Here is a 22236-nt window from a genome sequence, read left to right as displayed (position 1 = left end):
ACTGAAGACCGGACATTCCCCTTTAGGATTTTCTACTAGAGAACAGAATTCACATTTCCCTCAATTAGTGCACGTTGCCCAGACCCTGAAGCAGCAAAGCATCCCCACAGCATCACACTTCCACCACCATGCTCGATCGTAGGTGTGATGTTCTTTTTGTGGAATTTGATGTAACGGGACCCCTGTCTTCCAAACAGTTCCACTTTCGACCCATCAGTCCACAGAACATTCTCCCAAAAGGTTTGAGGATCATCAAGGTGTGTTTTGGCAAAATGCAGATGAGCCTTAAATGTTCTTGTGGGTTAGCAGTGGTTTTCACCTCGCCACTCTTCCATGGATGCCATTTTTGCCCAGTGTCTTTCTGATAGTGGAGTCCTGAACAGTGACCTTTATTGATGCAAGAGAGGCCTGTAGGTCCTTTGATGTTGTCCTTGGCTCTTTTGGGATTGCCTGGTTGAGTAGTTGCCTTTGAAAGATCTTTGTAATCCTTCCCAGACTGATGTATTTCAATCACCTTCTTCCTCATCATGTCTGGAATTTCTTTCAACTTTGTCATAGTGCGTTACTGAGTAAGATCCTCTAACCAACTTCCTGCTGGTGAAAAAGTTGCATTTAAGTGTAGATTTGACCGAACAGGGTTTGCAGTAATCGGGTCGTTACGTTTAGTCCAGCTGAACCCTGTACAGAATGCAGTTTCATAGATTTGGGGAATGAATTCCCCTTATTAAATACAGGGGCAAATACATTTTCACACAGGCCCCGTTGGTATTAGATACTTTTTTTTTTTTTTTTGCTTCAATAAATAACTATCATTATTTCATTTTTTTCTCAGATTGCCTGTGTTTTATCTTAGGATTTCGTTTTAATTTCTGAAACATGAGATGTAATTCTGAGATGTACATTAAAACAGAAGAAATGAGGATGGGGCAAACATTTCAAAGGGTCTCACTCACTTCTATTTTTTCACTACACGTATTCAAACGACAGGAACTGTCTAGTAACTCAAATAAGACACGATTTACAACCATGGTGAGCAGAAAAGCATCTCAGAACACACGTCAAACCCTGTGGCAGCTGGGCTACAAGAGCAGAAGGCCATGTCGGGTTCCACTCCTGTCAGCCGAGAGCAGGAATGTGAGGGCACGTGTTTACCCAAACTGGTTAACTGAAGATTGGGAAAAGACAGAGTGAGCATTTTGACCCCAAGGTAACACGCATTGTTCTTGGTTTAGCCGAACGATTAAACAAGTCACGCTGCGAGACTCGTGTCTGAAACCTGTGGAAGTGCTCACTGCCTCAGCAATCACCATCATAAAGCCACTCTTCTGTACAAGCAGTGCCTCCTCATGGGCATTGCTCACCGGTATGCTGCTCCAGGAAAATCTACACTGCTGCTAACTGGGTGCCATCATATACACTGTGACTCAGAACTACAATTACATTAGAGAACTAGCGTTCTCATCCACATCTGAACACATTTCCAACCTGGAAGCGTGCACATTACTTTCAGTCATGATAAAAAGCGGCACATAAAACGCGTTACCCAAGGATACCTTTATTAAACACGAAGAATTTACAGTCACAATTCACACGACATTAAAGAGAGACTACATTTAAAATAAATCTTGTAAAGTGCTGTAAAAAAATATAGGTAAATCAAAAGATTCACACCTCGACACAGAACACGACACAAAGTAACGGCGAGTTTAAAAAAACAAGAAGGTTTGGCTTGTGCTGTGAATAACTAACGGAAAACAGTAAATCATGACATTAATATTGATCAGTACGAGCTTCACTCAATCAGCAGGACACGTGGTAATTAATATGCACGTCGAGAGGTAGTTCCTATTGGTTTCTTTAAATGGCTAATCAACTGATCACGACACCTGCAAGAGCTCTCTGTGATTACATTACATTGTGTCATGTTAAAAAGCAATTAGAATGAATTACTACTTATAAGAGAATACTCAGACAGGTAATGAACTGTTAAATCCTTAACCATTATTGTTTTTGATACATATTCAGGAATACATCTATGTATTAATATCATAATGAATAATTACAACTATGCAAGTCTACAACTTGTGTAATTTCATCTACAATGCCAAACTGAGTCAAAACTGGCGTGATCAGTGTTAGTTTCAATTAATGCCTTGCTTACTGAGATGAAGATTCTTAATCAAGTTATTTGGATTAAAGTAAAAGTTACACAACTCCGCACAGGCCTCTCCCTCCCTCTCTCTCGTTAAAGGGCTAGTCTAAAGGATATTTAGTGTTTACTCTTAAAATAGACCAGAGACATTATCTCTTGACCTTTTTCCACAAATGACCTTTGTGGCACAATAAAAAAAAAATAAACCAAATAAATTATAAAACATAAAAATGTAAAACACACCTTTGAGCTGTGAAATATTGTTAAACAGTTCAACGCGTGAGGCTGATGCCTGTACCTTAAAGTGCTACACCAATGGAAAAAATGTCAAAACCACCACCACAACAGAGTAAAAAAAACCCTCAGAGTTCTAGCTTCTAATTACGCTCACCTCTTCTTCTTACTGTTCATCTCAAAGTAGGGCTCCTCTGCTTTTTTGGAGGCCACAGTTCGGCTTATTTGTTTCTTTTGGGTGGCACTGGGGGCCAGTTTAACCGCTCTGACCTGAGCAGGGTTCGTTTTGAGTGGCCTACTATTGCTGCTTTGGGCTTTTTTGTCTGCATCATGTGTGGACTTTGTGCTGGGCGTCTGCGCAGTCCGTGGAGCTCCAGTCCCCATGGCAGAGGATCCTCCTGGGTTTTTTGTCCTGGAAGGATGAGAAAATGTGGAGACTTGGGAAGTGGGAGTGAAGATTTGAACTCTGGATTTGGCAGCTGCTGATGAAGGTCTGACCTCTCGTTGAGTTTTTATTACTGGCGGTTTGGGCTCTCCAGAAACTTTTGTTGCCAAGGGCTTGGTCTCTTTGGGAGTCCTTGCCAAGCCTGCTGGTCGAGGGGAAATGGGGCGCCCTTTTCTTGCGTCCATTTGGAGACGTGTGGCAGCAGGAGAGGAAGGGCGTCTAGGGGCGAGACGAGTGCGAAGCGGTGCTCGAGGTGGCCGGCCGCCTCGCTGAGAAGAATTTCCTACCTGGCTGGCAGACGGCTTGGCTTGTTTGCAGCTGGGCTCTGGGCACACAGGACTACGCGGCTGAGAGGGGGCGCCACGTGGGCGCTGTTTCCGTTCAGAGAGGACAAGAGGCAATTTCTGGGCAACAAAAACTGGTGGTGAAGGTTGGAGTGAAGGACTCTTTTTTGTAGTGTTAGAAGAGAGTGCAGTGGTCTTGGGAGAGACACTGGGCACTTGAAGTTTCTTTTTAGGAGCTACAGCTTTCCTCGGAAGGGAGGGGGTGGAGACTGGGGATCGGGCCGCGCCTCGTGGCGTAACTGCACCAGAGGCAGGCGTGCTAGGTTTGCCAGGTGGAATAGAAGAGGTTGAAGAGGAAGAGGCTGAGGAGGATGTGGCTGAGGAGGATGGGAGAAGGTTAACGGCAGTGAGAGGGTCCATGGCGGGCGGCTGCACAGTCTGTGTGCTGAGGACAGAGTCAGGGACAGAGGAGCCTTTCTGAAACGCCAGAATCTTCTGTTCAAGAGTGGTGAACTGCAGCACACGTTCAGGGTCATTCTTCATCAGGAAACCCTTTAGCGTGTCCCAACCCCCACCCACACGCACCATCACATGCTTCCCATGCAGCATCTGGAAAAAAAGCATGAGAGAATTACAAAGCAAAATAATCACAAAAGTTCAAGCAGCTTAACTTGTATATCATCTAAATAGGGTCTTTACGAACCCAATCATCCCAAAACAATAGGAATTATTTACAAAAAGAAAAACACACATCGAGGAAGCTAGAAGGTAGTTGAGTCTCTGTATTTTAAGCATTTAGAGACAAAGTATTTCAGATCACTGGCTTCAACAGAACAAAACTGAGGTCATGTGGATCATCCTTCAGATGTTTCTCCTTCACTTGTGGGAAATACAACTGGACATGATTTGAAAAGTCACAGCTCTGTCTACATAAAGCCTCACAGCTGACAGCACGTCAGGGGGAAATGACGTGTTATGAGGTAAAAGGAACTGTCCATAGTGCTCTGATACAGAATTGTGTTCAGGCACAGAACTGGGGAAAGATTTCTGCAGGTCCTGAAGAGGACAGCGGCTTGCATCATTTTTAAAACAGGAGCAGTTTGGATCCACAGAGACTCCTAGAACTGGACCAGACCAAGAACATGGGATCCTGTGTGGAGACAGAAGAACCTTCCAGATGGACAACCACCAGACACATGCCACTGCTCTGTATAGGATACATGACTGCTATCTTGTAGTTTAACAAAAGGGCACTGAAGGACTCTCAGGGACTAAAAACAAGATCCTATGGTCTGACGAATCCGAGAGCGAACTCTTTGACCTGAATACCAAGTGCTACATCTGGAGGGAAAGAGACGGTCAATAACAGGCCAGCATCCCTACAGTGAAGCAGGGACCAAAAGGCTCGTCAGGATTGAGGTTTAATATACATACATCCTTGAAGAGAACCTCAGAAAAGTTGAGATTTTGGTAAAAAGTTCACCCTTCAAACATCATTAATCTGAAACACTTGAAACAACAAGATAATGCAGGAGATGTTTTGGGATTATTCCATGAAGGTCCTTGAATGGTCCAGAACCGGGATTTAAATCTTATTGAACATCTCACCCAACAGACACAGAACTCGAGAGGTTCAGGGTCTGAATACTTCATAGAAAGCAACTTGCCATATGGGTGCAACAAATTTTACTCCATTAAAAGTTGGCATACTTTGCCAAGAGTGATTGATATCACTGCACAGCGGCGCAGTGCGCACACTGTTGCTGTCTCACAGGGTCTCTGGGTCGATCCTGGACTCAGATTACTGTCTGTATGGTGTTTCACATGCCATCCTTATGTCCACGTGGGTTTTCTCCAGGTTCTCCGGTTTCCTCCCACCTCCCAAAAACATGCCTTAGATAACCTAAATTGCCCCAAGGTATGAAGGAGTGTGTGGATGTGCATTCCCACCTTGGGCCCAGTGTTCCCGGGATAAGATCTGGATCTCGCGCTACGCTGACCATGATGAAGCACTTGATGAAGGATGAATGAATGAAGCTATTAGTGGCTTAGACACTGGGATGTGAACCTTTTCTAGTTTTCTGAATAACCAATGAACAGGCAACTAGCTATGGCTGTGTACGAGATGCGTGTAATAAAGACGTTTACGCACCACTCCCAAAGCCTCCCGTTTAATCTGTGCCATGACTCGTTTATGCAGTTTCGGCAGTTAGACGCTGTTCTTAAACAGACACGAATCAATCCACCGAGCAAGTCTCACCCTGATGAAGAGGATCTTTTCCCCCAGCCTGTAACGTCCCTCTGCCAGATACTCGATAGAAAACCTCTGTGAACAATTACAGGGAGGGTCATCCGAGTCAGAGTCCTGTGGAAAGAAAGTGTCAAGAGTCAGGATATTCTGGGAGAAAGTTTGGACACACACATATGCATACAGGAACAATATAAAGCCAGTTTGTATGCGTGCGTGCGAGAAAAGGTAAACGATGTGAACTATGTGTCTACGTTAATCCGAACGCTTTGGGTTGCATTATGAACTTGGTATACAAACACGAGAAATTGTTCTTGACGCTTTTCTGCGACTCTACACACAAAAAGCTCGTTACATGAATTTACGTCTAATCCCTCAGGCTTGCAGTATCCTGCCGGGTTAGAATACCTGCTCCATCCCCATGGTGACTACTCACAGACTGATGGAGGCCTCCATGTTGGCAGCACACGGTAAAGGTTTTGATCGGAGGAGCAGGATCGCTTGCCATTAGCAGAGATTCTTCCAGCTCGATCTCCTTCTCCAGTTTCACCAATACAGGGGGTTCAACTCCGTACCTAACGGGCAGCAATAAAAATGCAAGAACCTCATGAATGCGCATAAAAAGCTTAGGCTAAAGTTTGCAACTCGTAATTTCCGACCCCCGACTAGGAAGAAGACGTCCCTCAGCTTGGGATGCCTGCTTAGAAACTCGGAATTTGTTCAGCAAGTGACATGGAATCAACAAGGATGCTCGTGACATGAACAGTAAAGATTTAGCTTTGAATGTAGAACACTGACATACAGTTAACTATTCTGAGAAGGAAAATATACGTCACTCATCACAGTTGTTGTTAACAAAAGATGAACACGCATGTCCCCCCCCCCCAACACGACGTAGCTCAAACAGGCGCAGGTCGAATGTGACATCGTTCAGAGTTCCGACTTCCCTCTTCCAAGGCAAGTCAAATGCAGCGTTTGTAAAAAGCTCATTAATCAGTCCCTCCGGGATTTTGCGATTGCAGAAAAACGCCAAATCGTGCAATTTCTGTAATATAGGAAGGAGCTTTCAATTTTTCAGGTTTAGGCCAAGACGCGTCATATGACGTCATCACGACGAGCATTCGGCCAAAGCTCTCGGGTTCATGTGCATCGAACACGAGTACAGATAAAAAGGTCTCGTTTACCGACAAACATCACTGGGAAAGACCGTGCAAAACTATTTCATGCGATTGCGATTTTGCCAATTCAATGAAAAAGGCACAAAAAAAAAACAAACATGTTGCATTGCAAATTTAGAAAAAAAAAAACACAGTAAAATCAAGTATTTTTGGCCGCGAGAACCACAAAAAACAAACAAAAACAAACAACAACAAAAAAACACTGTACGGACTGACTAGTGTTTCTTACAATCTCTACCTTCAACGTCGGACAGTTACAGCCACACAAATCAACATTTCTAGCTTTTGAATTGTAAAACCTTTCCAACAGACTGATGACAAGTTAAAGGAAAAACCCGGTGATGCTGTGGGAGGCGTTTCGTTTGAGCATGCTTTGAGTTCACTTCACCAGGTTCACTGCAAACCGATACAAAAGTTCTTCGGGCTGATCGCCTGTATCCTCCGGCGAATTATTTCTACCCTGATGAGAGGCGTCTTCTTCCAGGATTACGATGCACGTTTAAGCTAGCCGCGTTCCTTCTGTTGGGAACTGCTAATGGAGTTTCTGCTTTGGCCGCTGTTCTATAAAATCACCAAGACGCAACTCGAGTCTGACGCCGAGATCGCAATCGTGTGAAACCGTGACTAAGGTGAGAGACAGCGTAACCATCATATCCAACTAACTTCCCGGTAATGCGCTTTTGCATATTCGTGTACACGCACAGACCGTGGCATATTGATCATTGGCATATCTTTTATATAAAAAAAAAAAACCCACGTATAGAGAGCCATTTTAAGAACACTTTAAACGATTTACTCACTTGGAGATAATGCGGCCAAGCTCCAACAAACACAGACACACTTGCCGAGGGTTCTTGTGTAGAACTAAAAGGAGAAACATAATACGGATTTTCTTAAAAATGGTATAATCACTCACTAAACATGACCACGCCCACAAAACTCCATAAAAAGGTCAAGCGCACAGAGCTGAAGTGACGAGTAAACGGCAAAACAGACTTTCAGAGGTAGTTATTTTGAACACACACACACACACACACACACATTTTAAGCTCTTAAACATCCAGTCAATATACACAAAATACACCTATATATACGCGTGTCTAAATGGAAAGAGCTCTTTCGTTGTCGCACCCTTACCCAAGCCCTCCGACTCGAACAAATACGTCTCGTCGACTCCGATTTGTCGGCACCACGACAGGAAGTTCGCCGTGTTGTCCCGGGCGAAAAATGACCCCGGAGAAGCGGTTTCCTTAAACACCACTTTCTTCATAGGGGACTGCTGGTAAAATAAACAGTAGTCAAATTAGGGAATTAGTTTAAATAAAGGCAACGTTCGCGTGGCAGCCTGCACTGGACTGACCCGACTCTTGTCCAGGAGACAGTCTTTGGGAATTTTGCTTTGCAGAATTTCAGCGAGTCGACACAGCTTCACCCCGTTATTCAACTCCTCCATGAAGTGCTCGGCCCTGATCTCTTCACCTTGTGGAGAGAGAGAGAGAGAGAGAGAGAGAGAGAGAGAGAGAGAGAGAGAGAGAGAGAGAGAGAGAGAGAGAGAAAATCACATTCCTGAGCCTGAATTAAATATTGATGTACACTTTACACATTTACAGAGCGGTCAGGTCACTTTTTCCCCGTTTCTATACGTTTTAAAGATCCGAGTTCTGTCACTGAGCGGATCCCAGCATCCTATTTGTAGAAGAGAGGACTCTCCGCGAGCATTTGTTTATTATTTTAACCCCCAGTTTGGTCGTTTGCCAGTTCCCACCCAGCAGTTCCTCCAAGACCGACACCGCACTTTTTTTCTTCTTCTTCCTCCTGAGCCGCTGATCTCATAACAGGACGAACTTTTCCATTGCGACACTCGTACACTCCGCATTTAATTTAAACACAGTCAGTCAAACAGCATCACGTCGGCTTGTGTGATGAACGATATCATTCCTACAATATAACTAATATAAATAATAATAAATCTGGAACGATCTGCGATATTAACCGACACAGGTAGCTCCGCCCCCTTCCCCGATCTCATGCGGTCTGACTTTGTCACGGTAAATGGAGAATATTTTGAGTTGTTTAATGTGAAATAAACTAATCAGTTTATTATATATTTATTAAGGATGTCACCAAAACTTTTTCTACCGATAAAGGAGGAAAAAAGGACAGATTTTATTATTTTTTATAATAGAACCTCAACAATGTGTCAAATCTAACACATTACAAATAATGTGTTAGATTTGATAAGGTGATGATATTTACAAAGTGATTAAATACACTTATTTATTTTTATCAGGATCAGAGAGAGAAAAGAAAAAATAAATAAATAAATAAAAAAGACTGCTAAACTGTTACTGATCATCCCCAAACCTGAACACGTTCCTGCAAGACTACCGGCCCATCATAACGTCATTTCATCTACAGCGGGACTGCAGTGGAACAGCTTCTCTTTCGGTTTTAGCCGACAGGCACGTTAAGTGATTATCTCCAACGGGAACCTCCCTCCATTATGTCCAGCCTTCTCCAGTGTAGCTCCGAGAGACAGACCAGCCTCCCTATTGTTCGAAATGCTAGCTGTTTCCCCAACAATACATCTTGCGTGATGCAGACACGTACTACACCAGTAGAGTACTTCTAATCTTCTCAAGACACCGTATACGCGTTCGTCATCCGACACGCCAGGCCCCGTACTCTATATTCAACTACTCGCTTTTGTGGATTCAGGAGGGATGTTAACGCAGGCGGATCATTTATTGATCTTGATCATTTATCCTCAGTAGACCACTAACCTAAACGTCAGCGGACTCACCTAGAATGTCAGTGAGCCAGATGGCGAGGTCTTCCTGCATGGGGAAAAGTGTCGCTTCGTGTCGTACAGCGATCCACCGGTCGTACTGGAAGACGTCTGCAAGGCCAGGGCCATGGCGTGGGCTGAGGGTTTGCAGTGGTGACTCAAACTTTTCTCCAAACCAAGCCTGGTTGAGAGAGCGAGAGAGAGAGAGAGAGAGAGAGAGAGAGCGAGAGAGAGAGAGAGAGAGCGAGAGAGAGAGAGAGAGAGAGAGAGCGAGAGAGAGAGAGCGCGAGAGAGAGCGCGAGAGAGAGAGAGACTGACGGTCAATTTTTGCGAGGCTCTAGTGTAGTTTTGAATCTGCCAAAAATAAAAACCCATCAGCTGTCTGAATCACTCCAAAACATGATGACTCGTACGCGAGTGAGGAAAGAAATCTGACTAATCCGGGATTCCCCGAAACGTTAAGGTGGAAACTGTGCTGGAGCTGAGCAGCGTGGGATGGCTCGTCCTCCCCGACCCGTCAGTGCTCGCTTTGTCCCAGCTCTTGATAAGAGGAAAAAGAATGGAGAGAAAGAGAGAAAAAGAAACACCGCTCTCTCTCTGGTTACGCAAGTGAACCAAGAACATCAGATGCAGCAGTGCAACTGAGCATGAAGGTCGTTTTTGAAGAATGTGGGGTAAAGGGGAAAGAAAAAAGGTGGTCAACTTCACACTAAAACTGACACCACAGTTAATTGACACGGTTTTAAAGCCGTAATTAAATTTCGCCTTATTGTTAGCTTACCTTCTGCACTCCTGTTACAATTCTTCCATACATTTAACCCAACAGTTTCTGGACTGTTCGGTCACGTCACCTCCAGAGCACTGGAGTATCCACAGTAACGCAGACCACACTCGGGTTTATTCACACATTTCTGAAACACTTCTCTCACATTACTGAAACCTTCAGTCTGAACCGATAACCCTCCCATACTGTTTTCTTTAAAAACTACCAAGCTTTAAAATCCAGGGGTTTTGTTTTTGTTTTTTAAACTTAAGCACTTCATATACAAACTCTTCCACACAGATATCGCTTACACTGTAAATACAGCCTAAAAAAAAAAAGAAAAGAAACCCAGTCATGTGTGTTTACATGTCAAAATTTCCACTTGCAAAATTCCTTTTACAATCCCAGGATCCGATATCCAGCATTTTCTCCGCTATCCGTTTTTTTGTTGTTGTCGCCGGTATCGGCCACGATAATGGTGCTGGGTATCAGATTGGTGTTTTCCCAGAAATGTAACATGACCAGATTAATGCGCATAATGTCTCATTGATGCTGAGGAGTGAGGAGTCTGTACTTCTCCGTTCACACAACTCGGTCCATCATAAGGAACTAAAGCCTAGAGAACTATTTAACCCCTTAACTAGTGTTATATCCCTTTATATAAAAAGGTACAACCCATTGAGCCCATTCATCCCCCATCAGCATTTTATTTTTGAACAATAAACCCGATTACTATTAAACGCCTATTATTAACTTTGTCCGGGGTTTTTTGTTTTTTTTTTACCCACCTGCTTCGAGCGCGAGCGGCCCTCGAAGCAGGTGCTGCGTGGAAGATGGCGTACCGTTGCGCTGTACAATCAACCCGAGATTACCTTACCGCATAGGATTACGTGCTGGAGTATCATAAATCACTCCGCCCTTTCGGGAAGTTTCACTCGAAACCTGAAGCTGTAATTCTCTCTCCGGTTTGTAAAGGAAACTATTCACTTCCAAATATATCGTATAGCGCTTTTAACAACGGACATTGTCCCAAAGCGGCTTTACAGAAAGATATCAATTCGGGATATAGATTTTAAAATGTAGGAATGTATTCAGTTGTGCATGTCATTTTTTATACATTTATTTGTCCATATGAGTGACTGATCCATCCATCTATCCATCTCTCGCCACTCATCACGATTCTTGAGGACATTTATTAAAACACATGACGCGCATCACGGTACGTAACGGAGTTACGAGCAAAAACAGTAGTAAAATAAACCCCAAAACCCCCCATTAAACCAAGTCTGACGATACTTCTCTTTAATGCCTACAAAGACCAAGAAGATCAAATTATTTATTTATATGATCTTTTTTTAAATGACGACAAATCAACGGCATCCCCTGAGCACCATCTCATTCGTACCATACCGACGATCTTGGAAAAAGTGTGCGCGCATCATGTAAAAGTTGATCGTGATTATATGGATATAAATCGCCCGGCCCTAGCGGTCAGTGTGAAAGCTCTCTCTGTGCATGAGCCGTTTCTCGCACACATACGAGTATCGCGTCATCGCCGACGGCGCCCCGTCACTGGAACAACGGGTTCGGCGGATTTATGGTGTTACCCGGCGGCAAACTACTCGGCTTTTGAAAGCCGGGAGGGAAAAAAAAAAAAAAAAGTTTAAAAATGAACAATTAAGGATATTAAATAAATATTTAAATGAACACACGTGTTTCATAATAAACCTCCTGATACGAGATCGTTACACGCACTGAAATAACACCGTTACATTCGTTTTAGTGTGTCGAGTGGTTGGGTTTTTTTTTGGTGCAAAATCGAGCAATTGGTTTTCACTCGGGAAATATGCATGATGTAGATTTTAACCCTACGTCACAAATCGTGCACTAGGTACACATTTAAACGGCCCCCGTCATATTCCAGAATACGTGTGTGTAAATAAAGTTTGAGGAAATGAGGTTGGTACCTGCAGGCTAGCTTGGACGGCCATCGCTGCGATCAGGACTGCTTCACTGCTTCATTCTGAAACACAGCACAAGAGTCAAGTGAGTGTGTGTGTGTTGGAGAGAGTCATGATTAAAGAGAGAGAGAGAGAACATGAGAGTTCAGTGCAACCAAACACCCACCCACCAAACCCCCCCTCACGTCTACATAATCTGTTCACGTCCACGCAAACAGTCCCGTTCCCAACATGACTTCACCCACCACATAGTGACTCGATAAGGTTTGTTTCTTTTTAGCGAGGAAGAGTTTTATCCTGAAATAACAAAAGGAGTCATTTCTTCAGCAGAGTTCCTTGCTCCGGTTCCTTGTGCGTGTGAACGAAGCACGTCACAAAACCTACAAGAAGAAGAGTAACAACCGAAGCTTCGTCTTCCCTGTGGATCAAGACCGTTCGGTCAACATCAGCACAGCTGAGGAAACAAAGCAGGACATGTGCGCACACACACCCTACAGGATGAGGGAACTGGTGAACTAGACTCAACGTTATTTATCTACTGCTACAATCATGACATGAGTCGGCAAGTTAACGAGCAGTAAATTCACACACGTTTAAATCGTGGAGCATTTCAAAGTTGCCCCCCCACCTTGATGAGAAGGAAGATAAATACATACATACATACATACATACATACATACATACATACATAAACAACCATACAGAGCATCGCATTACAAAGCATGACAGCGTAGAGTGGAGTACAGGCTCACCTGAGAGGCACAAACAAAAGATTCCTTTCCGCAGACGGGTAAAGACTGACTGGCTCGATTAATGAGCTGTACATCAAATACTATCAGTGCTGTATTCCGAACAAGAGGAGACCCAAACAGTCGCGCTGTGATACGGCGACAGAGCGGGGAGACGGAGTGTTGTGAAGAGTGAGGGAGAGAGGGAAGGAGGGAAGGAGGGGTAAGCTGGGGGACTGGCTAATGAAGTGCCTCGGCTGAGACGTGGATCTATCCCACAGATGCTGGCCAGGCGTTTACAAAAAACGCTATTGTTACACCCCTCCGCCCCCCCTCTCGCTCCATACACAGACACCGGAGAAAGGGGTTTACTCCCCATTAGACTAAAGTTAGTAATGTAACTCGGACTAGGAAAAACCAAAGAAAACGCCCCCTCAAGTTGGAACTCCTGCCCGGGAGGTCTCACGGCGGTCTCCTAAACCCAGAGTTCAGCGAGTGACGTCAAATCAAAATGGCCGCTCACAGCAAGAACCGTAAACACAGCGTCACTTTAGCTTTAAAGGAGTTCCACTGTACATACAAGCGTAAGCTCGGTCAACACCCAGACGCACTGATTACACGGTTGGCTAGTTTGTTGCGAATAAAAGATGAACATGGAGCGTCCATGTTTCACCCCCCCCAGTGCTATCTCGAAACCACGGCGGTCGAAAAATGACGTTCCTACTTGCGAGGTAAGACGAATGTGGCGTTGAGCCCATTTAATAAAATACAAGTCCTGAAATTCTGAGATTGTCTCAGTGGAAGGGTAAAAAAATCTTTTTTTTTAAATTAAGTGCGTGAGAATTAGTGAGAAGGACCGAGAGAGAGAGAGAACAAGAGAAAATTGCAAACAAGGGGGTGAAAAGGAAGTACAAAAGACCAACTTTTGAAGCGTCTGGGTTGGCGTTGAGCCTCAAGCCTACTAAATGTCAAACAGCCACGGAATGGAGGGAAAGAAAGGGGAAAATAGTGGAAAGAACAAAAGGCGTTTTATGTCCCAGCTGAGAGGGGGATCTTACAGCACAAAGGCCGGGCCGTGACCCGGTGCTCTGGGCAGGGCAATGCCACATTCTCAAGAGGGCTCGGACACATTCCTCTCCCTCAGCAGCACGCCAAGACTCGGGGCACAGAGCAATGCCAAGCGTCAGCCCGGAGCCGACGGTCACGACAAGCGGAAAGTCTCCGTCAATAACGGTCACCATCCGAGAGACGGCACGGCCCGTTTTATTAAACTCTAGACACATTAGAAAACTACAAATAAATACAATTCTATTTTTCATTCCGGGACTTTTACAGAACAAAAGGTGCCTGTTTCACGGGTGCAAATATCCTAATCCTATAATAATGAACGGCTGAAGATGTCACTGTCCAGATTTGGGATTTGTAATTAAATGTGCAGACACCGGGGCTGAAGGGTAGAGTAAACGCAGTATGGGGACGGCATCAGCGCGCTCCTCATGCAGGTCATCTCCGTAATCGCCTAAGAGGATCAGCGCTGCAGACGTGGCCCTCGGCGCTCACGTCACCCAGCCAGTACACAAGTACACGTGCCCGAAAGCAACCCCCACCCTCCCTTCAATTATCCACGGATAGGGCACCTCATCCTTTCTCATTGTTGTCTTCTGTTGATAGATGTGCCTCTGTGTGTGTGTGTGTGTGCTTAATTGACTCGTCAGTTATTTTCACTGGAGTCTCCAGACACACACACACACACACACACACACCCATAATTAGTGTGTATGAGATGAATGTTGAATAGCATCCTCAAGGCGCACAGCCTCCACCCCGCTTCCTCTAGGAAAACCAATCTATACAGTCCAATTAAACGGGGACGCAGCTGCTACCCGGAGAACCCCGTTCTCGGGTAATGAAGATCCACACTGAACAGCTGAGCCGCTTGGCCAAGCGCACGCACACGATCGAAACAGACGCCGTAGGTAGAAACCTCGACTTCTATTGTTTGAAATTAGGACTAGTCTCCTACAGATCAGTAGTCGAGCGTAATAAGCAACCTTAAAGCATGACGCAAATTCCCGAATCTGATTGGACAGAAGATAAACATGAATGACAGGGTTGGTTGTTTGTTTATGAAAAACAACTTGAATTAGCAAAATCGCAATGGCACAAAAAGGTTTTGCACAATCTTTCGGCGGCGACGTTTGCCGGCAAACGAGACCTTTTCGCCGTACTCGTGTTCGACGCACATGAATCGAAGAAGTTTGGCTGAATGCCTGTCATGATGACGTCACATGACGCGTCTTGGCCTAAAATCTGCGGAATTTTTTTTAATTATTATTTAATCGCAAGCGGATGTAATTGTGCGCGTTATTCCTCGCTTCAGATGAATTGGTCTAGGCCTAATGCTTAAATCACACAACGATACAGCTGAAGCTGGAGTATAGAAAACGAAGGGAAAAGCAAATAGATACCGTCGCCTCGGCGACGTTTTCATTTTCCCTCGGCCCCAAAACAAATAAGTAAACTGATCTAGTTAATAAACTAAGCGTTTTCTATTGTTGGAGGAGGCATCAAGCCTTCCTTTCATTTCACAACAGGGTTCTCCAACATTTCACACCTTTCCCATGTGCCCAATCTCATTCCACATGCCAGAACAAAAATCAAGCATTATTTGTGGCAGCGAAGTGCAAAATTTGGGTCATGATTTAGAGATTTACATGACTTAAGGTGTATCCAATACACTTTTTTTTTTTTTTTTAAAGCGTACTCCAACAGGAGACGTCTTCAAAAACAAAAAAGCTTCACATAGCTTAAATAAGCAGGTCCTGCGCTGGCACTGTAGAGGGAAACACCTGCTCTTCTGTCCTCCCGTGGGAAAGGAAGTACGACCAGAACAACCTCGACCTTTTACCTTCAAACGCTAACGACACGGAGAACAGGCTCTCGGTTTAGTCCACTTCTGCTGGCAAGGCAGTGATGGAGTCGTGTTTTTTGGCTGTGGAGAAGAGGGACTATATGGAGTTTTACATCCTTCAACACAATGCAGGTCACATGAATACACCTTTAAATCCAATTTACAAAATGAAATCTGGCCCCCCACACACACAGAGAGAGAGAGAGAGAGAGAGAGAGAGAGAGAGAGAGAGGAGAGGACTGGGTGATGTGACATTTAAACCTCTAAAGGTGGGGGGGTGCAGCACCAAATATGTGTAAGAAAATCAGATAATAGGTGTCTAGGTGTAAATTTGGCACTAGCAGGGTGTGTGTGTGTGTGTGTGTGTGTGTGTGTGTTTAATAAACTTAAACAAGCCTGTAAAACTTTTTATCCAGCTGCAAACTTCCTCACAAAACTACAAGACGTCCTGTGTTTATTAACTTCAGAAAGCAGTTTGACATCCAGGATTATTCCAGTTCCTGTGCTCTTAGACCAGGCAGGAAAGACTCTCTCTTAGAACATGACTCAGCCTGATATGGAAAATAAACAAACAAATAAACAAACAAACACCACCACCAAGATACACTCCAACTTACCAGCGCTATAAAGTCAGGAATCTCAGAATAATGGCTTTAAATATGTGCGAAATCCGAAACACACACTTCCTGTACTCCAAAGAAGCCCGAGGTGAACACACACACACACACTCAGTGTCTCGCGCTCTAACGCGCGCGCGCACACACTCTCCAGCTCGGCATCTTCTGGAAAACGTTTGCAGTCCGCGTGCTTGGAATTTCAGTTGAGCAGGAGGAAATGCTGTTCGAAACAACCAATCACAGCGCAGACTGGGGAAAGGGGGCGTGGTACATGGTGCATATGGACACAGCGCGCGCAGCAGAGACTTTACCGTTAAAGCTCCGAATGAAATACAGCAAGGTGTTCATGTAATAAAGACTCGAAATACTCCAGAAGTTTGTGCACCCCTGACAACGTGATTCTTCCCCCAAACTGTTGCCACAAGTGTCGGGAAGCACACAGTTGTTTAGAACGGCTTTGTAAGCTGTAGCATCTGTAATTATAGGACTGTAAGCTACCTGAAGCATGTAATTTAAAGGTGCAATAACCATTTCTTACTAACGCAAATAACATGGTAAAGTATGTAAAAAATAATTTAGAAAATAATTATTTAAGCCATGGCATCATGACAAAAGTATTAAATGGGATGAGGAAAGCCACTTGGAAAACAGTTTTCCGCCCGGAAAGCTTGTTTGTTTGGATTGTGCATCCTGTACGTCATCTTTTAGACACGCCCCTTCGCACTTTCACTCCACTCTCAGCTAGCCACAAGCTAACATGCTAATACTACAGCTTTCTGCTCATAAGAGCGCATTATAGAGGGGGGAAAGAAAGGGGGGGGGACAGACCATGACCACACGCTTGAGCTGCTTCTAGTGCGCTTGAAAGTGATGTCATGACAGTTCTTGCTAGTGCTGATTCTAATTAGCACACACACTAGCTGAACCACCAGGAGTTCTAAGGAAGAAGCTTTTTCAACTCAGATGTCACAACATTTAATTCCCAAAATTCAACCACACAAAGCCAGAGAATATACCTCCTCAACTTGAAACTCATTTATATCCTAATCTTTTAATGGAGAAACAATAATACATCCAAATTCTTTAGAATTAGAGACGGGATTATGACCTTTTCCAGCCTGATGAGCATCAACAACTCTTTTTCTGAGGTCCTCACTAATCTCCTTTGTTCGTGCCATGAAACACTTCCACAAACACATGTTGTGAAGATCAGACTCTGATAGATCCCTGTTCTTTAAATAAAACAGGACGCTCACTCACTCACACCTGATCATCATCCCACTGACTGAAAACACCTGACTCTAATCTCACCTTCAAATGAACTGCTAATCCTAGAGGTGCACATACTTTTGCCACTCACAGATATGTAATATTGTTTCATTTTCCTCAATAAATAAATGACCAACTATAATATTTTTTTTGTCTCATTTGTTTAATTGGGTTCTCTTTATCTATTTTTAGGACTTGTGTGAAAATCTGATGATGTTTTGGGTCATAATTATGCAGAAATACAGAACATTCTAAAGGGTTCACAAACTTTCAAGCACCACTGTAAGTTTCAAAATTGGGAAATTACTTCTCTCTCTGATTATCAGCATCGTCCACATCAGACTCATGACCTGAGGTAAAAGTCAGTTACTGCGTTTAAACAGGAGCCTCAACGTCGCCTGATCTCTGTTCACACTCACAACAGACCACCACACAAATTAGATTAGACTAGCCTTAAGTCCACCAGATCTATTTAAGCCTCCTTGTTAGCCAGCTGCCTTACCAGCAGGTGAGCATGAATTTACAGTCCCCTCCAAAACTATTGGAATGGTAAGACCAATACATTTGTTTTTGCTGTAGACTGAAGACACCTGTGTTTGCGATCAAAAGATGAATATGAGAAGACAGTTTAGAATACCAGCTTTTATTTCCTGGTATTTATATGTAGATGTGTTATATTACAGAACATTTTGTATCAGACCACCCAATTTGTAGGTGAGCAAATATATTGGAACATGTGACTGACAGGCGTTTCTTTGTTACCCAGGTGTGTCCTGTAAGATTAATTGTTTAAGCAATAAATAGCTCAATAATAAATAGAACAATAAACAGAATATCTACTCTTGGTTTTATCCTTCAGTTTCACCTGTAAAGACTGCATTTGTTGTTAAAAAGGATAAGCCAACATGAAAATCAGAGAGCTGTCTGTGGGAGAAAAGCAAGCCATTTTGAAGCTGAGAAAAGAGGGAAAATCAATCAGAGGCATTACACAAACACTGGGCATAGCCAATGCAACAATTTGGAATTCCTGAAAAAGAAAGGAACCCCTTAGGGGGTTTCAACAACAGACACCGTTGGTCAGTCAAGGAAAACAACAGCAGTTGATTACAGAAACATTGTGAGCGCTGTTAAGAAAACCCCCCAAAACAACAGTCAGTGACATCACCAACAACCGCTACAGGAAAGGAGTGAAGGTATCACAGTCCACCGCTTGAAGAAGACTTCAGAAGAGATGAGAAATATAGAGGCCATACCACAAGATGCAAACCACTCATCAGCAGGATTAATCAGAACGCCAGATTGGAAATCGCAAATAAATACAGAGACTAGCCACAAAAGTTCTGGAAACAAAATGGACTGTTCTGTGTGATATGAACGGTGATGATATTAACAAGCTCACTTACTGCGTCACTGGATATATACACTTCTGTGCTGTACCAACAAAGACTGTATACTGTTTTCCAAATAACAAACCGTGGGTCAGCAGTCAACTTAAGGCACTGCTTAATGAGAAGAAGCGAGTCTTTACAGAGGGTGATAAGGAGGCTCAGGGGAAAGTGCAGAGGGAGCTGAAGGTGAAAGTGAAGGAGGGTAAGGAGCCATACAGGAGTAAATTAGAGGACAAGCTGCAGAACAACAACATGAGAGAAGTGTGGAGTGGAATGAGGAAGATTTCTGGATATAAGCCATCAATACTCAGCAATTAGAACAGAGTCTGGACAGAGCTAATGAGCTGAATATGTTCTTTAATCGGTCCAGTCAGGGATTGGTGCCTGACATGCAGCTCTCGCCTTCTTCTCCCTCAGCAGGCATATCTTCTATACCTCCGTCTTGCTTTATCCATCCGCGTAGACCCCACTCTCACGGTGGCCTGCATATTACAGCCGACCAGGTAGAGAAAGAACGTAATAGGATTAATGCGGGAAATGGAATTAACCCAAGGGTTTTGAAAGTATGTGTGGAACACTTAAGTGAAGTTGTGGCGCGGATGTTTAACGTGAGCTTGAATATGGGGGCGTTACCTGTTCTCTGGAACTCGTTTGGTGCCAGTGCCCAAAAATGGGATCTGTAAGGTACTGAATAATTTTAGACTGGTGGCACTGACATCATATCTGATGAAGACATTAGAGAGGATAGTTCTTCCTTACCTTAGATCTGCGGTTGGAAGTATGATGGATCCTTTGCAGTTTGCGTATCGGTCTCATGTGGGAGTGAAGGACACCATCATTTATCTCCTACATAAGGCTTATTCACATCTGGAGAAAGCTGGGAGCACAGTGAGATGTATGTTCTTTGATCTCTCAAGTGCTTTTAATTCCATCCACCCAGGTTTACTCCGAGATAAGTTCATATCAGCTCACGTTGATGCCTCTATTGTAACATGGATCATGGACTACCTGAAAGAAAGACCACAGTATGTGCCTATACAAAACTGTAGGTCAGAACTGACAGTCAGTAATGTGGGTGTGCCACAGGGGACTGTTTTGGTACCTTTCCTTTTTACTTTTTACACCTCTGACTTTAAGTATGATACTGGAGCATGTCATCTCCAGAAATTTTCAGACGACTCTGTGGTCATGGGAAGTGTAAGTGAAGGAAAGGAAGAGGAGTATAGGAGCCTGGTGGAAAGCTTACCGTAAACAGAACTAAGGAGATGACGATTGATTTTAGGAGATTTAAACATGTGTCTCCTATCAGAATTAATGATGACAAGATTCAGATAGTCACCTCTTGTAAATATTTGGGAGTGCACTTGGACAACAAATTGAGCCGGACCACTAACGCTGAGATGATATGCAGAAAAGGCCAGAGCCGTCTCTATTTTTTCATGAGGCTGAGATCTTTTAGAGTTCAGGTTTTTCTATGCTGTTGTGCGCTGAGGAAGTGGAACCAGGATCAGTGACCTAAACAGACTGAATAAACTTATAAAGAAAGCCAGCTCTGTTTTGGGGACTAGTGTTGACCCGCTGGAGGTGGTGATGGAGAGGAGAATGCTGGCCAAAGGCTCTGTCATTTGTGTAAAACTGCTCACCCTTTAAACAGTATCGTTGGTGCACAGGAGGGTACATTTAGCAGGAGGTTGGTTCCTCCTCGGTGTAAGAAGGACAGATATTTTAGGTCTTTTATTCCTGCAGCGATTAGGCTGCACCCTTATTTAAAAATATGTGCAGAATAGTGTGGATATGTATATGTATTCGCATTTATATGGTTAGATGTGTGTATTTAGGTGTGTATGTATAGGTATGTATGTACATGGGTATACATGTATATATCTGTGTATGTATGTATGTGCATAGAGATATACAGTATCTAGTGTCTAGCATGCGTATAAGTGAATTGATTCACTTGATTCAAATGATTAAAATTGTGCCACTGTTCAAATATTTAGGGACCTGACTGTCTATCCAGGTTTTTGTAAACCTGCTGCTTTGTGAAAATGTCCATTGTTAAAAATGCTATATAGGTGAAGCTGCATTTAAGTGAATTGAATATAACAAATATGGAAAAACACACCCATGCAACTCACCACTTCCTCCCATCCCATATGAAATGTTCTAGGTTCAACACAGAGGAGTTATTCATTGCTTACGGATGCAAGAACATTAGTCATGTAACCAAACTTAATTTAGAGTTTCCACTTCTTTTTTTTTTATTATTTTTTTTTAAATGAGATCACTCTTATTTGCCTTTCAAAAGGCCACATACCAGTTTAGAGAGAAACGGAATGAAGAAGTCAAACATCATAAGCACACTTTAGTTAGTTCGTTACAGTCACATTTATATAGCGCTTTTCTAGACGCTCAAAGCACTTTACATGGGGGGGGGGGGGGGGGCACTGGTCTTCTGAACCATCACTAGCTTGTAGTATCCACCGGGATGATGTGATGGCAGCCATAGTGCACCAGGACACCAGCTATTAGTGGAGAGGAGAGAGTGATGGGGGATGGGGATTATTAGGGGGCCATGATAGAGAAAGACCAATATGGGAATTTCACCAGGACACCGGGGTTATACCCCTATTCTTTTACAATACGTGCCCTGAGAGTCAGGACCTCAGTGTAACATCTCATGCAAAAGACAGTATAGTGTCCCTCTCACTATTCTGGAGCTTTAGGCCCCACATAGACCGCAAGGTGAGCACCCCCTACTGGCCTCACTAATACCACTTCCAGCACCAACCTTAGTTTTCCCATCCAGGTACTGGCCAGGCTCAACCCTGCTTAGCATCAGTGGGAAACTAGGTAAGAACTGCAGGGAGATATGGCTCTTTAATGGAGTCTCTTGGAATTTATTCTGCATTCGACTATAAAAGTCGTAACTGGAACATGCCCACCACAAGCCCTGTTTGGTATGGAATTGGTGTATCTGATATAACCCTTGACTAGGGATACCATACCTATCGCAATAGCTTTAATGACCGTTTTATTGAACAATCGGGGTTATGCACTTGGGAACACTAGAACTCAAGTCTCCTCAGCCTCAACAAGTGACGTCAAATCAACATGGCCGCTCACAGCGTTAAGAGCAATTAACATTCACGTGTTAAATCTCTAACACTGATTTGTTCTGAGGAGGAAAATATACATCAAATATCATCGCAGTTGAGATTTTTCTGCTAACAAAAGACGACCGTGTTCGAGTCTTATTTTGCACACTTC

At 43.7% G+C, this 22236-nt stretch overlaps 1 protein-coding gene and 1 long non-coding RNA gene across 6 annotated transcripts; both read right to left on the bottom strand.

Moving 5' to 3' along the window:
- Positions 1 to 1539: 1539 nt before the first annotated feature.
- gas2l3 (growth arrest-specific 2 like 3) lies at positions 1540 to 17502 on the bottom strand. Of its 5 annotated transcripts, XM_017485641.3 has the most exons (10): positions 16310 to 16494; positions 15690 to 15773; positions 12060 to 12115; positions 9345 to 9510; positions 7902 to 8020; positions 7679 to 7820; positions 7342 to 7405; positions 5800 to 5938; positions 5376 to 5480; positions 1540 to 3724 (listed from the first exon to the last, which is right to left on the bottom strand). In XM_017485641.3, exons 3-10 carry the CDS (start codon positions 12081 to 12083, stop codon positions 2540 to 2542), a joined length of 1944 nt encoding a protein of 647 aa, XP_017341130.1. In that variant the 5' UTR covers positions 12084 to 12115; positions 15690 to 15773; positions 16310 to 16494; the 3' UTR covers positions 1540 to 2539. The 5 variants fall into 5 exon arrangements, with proteins under 5 accessions (XP_017341130.1, XP_053541724.1, XP_017341128.1 ...); XM_053685749.1 differs by lacking the exons at positions 15690 to 15773; positions 16310 to 16494 and adding an exon at positions 17418 to 17502; XM_017485639.3 differs by lacking the exon at positions 15690 to 15773.
- Positions 17503 to 17864: 362 nt separating this feature from the next.
- Positions 17865 to 21381, bottom strand: LOC108275075 (uncharacterized). Its single transcript, XR_001814625.3, has 3 exons — positions 19726 to 21381; positions 19600 to 19643; positions 17865 to 19448 (listed from the first exon to the last, which is right to left on the bottom strand). It is a non-coding gene; the product is annotated as an uncharacterized LOC108275075 (long non-coding RNA).
- Positions 21382 to 22236: the final 855 nt, after the last annotated feature.

Source organism: Ictalurus punctatus, chromosome 14 (genome assembly GCF_001660625.3).
Source record: "Ictalurus punctatus breed USDA103 chromosome 14, Coco_2.0, whole genome shotgun sequence".
Taxonomy (NCBI): Eukaryota; Metazoa; Chordata; class Actinopteri; order Siluriformes; family Ictaluridae; genus Ictalurus; species Ictalurus punctatus.
The sequence above is the reverse complement of the archived record's forward strand: the minus strand, read 5'-3'. Positions and strand labels throughout refer to the sequence as shown.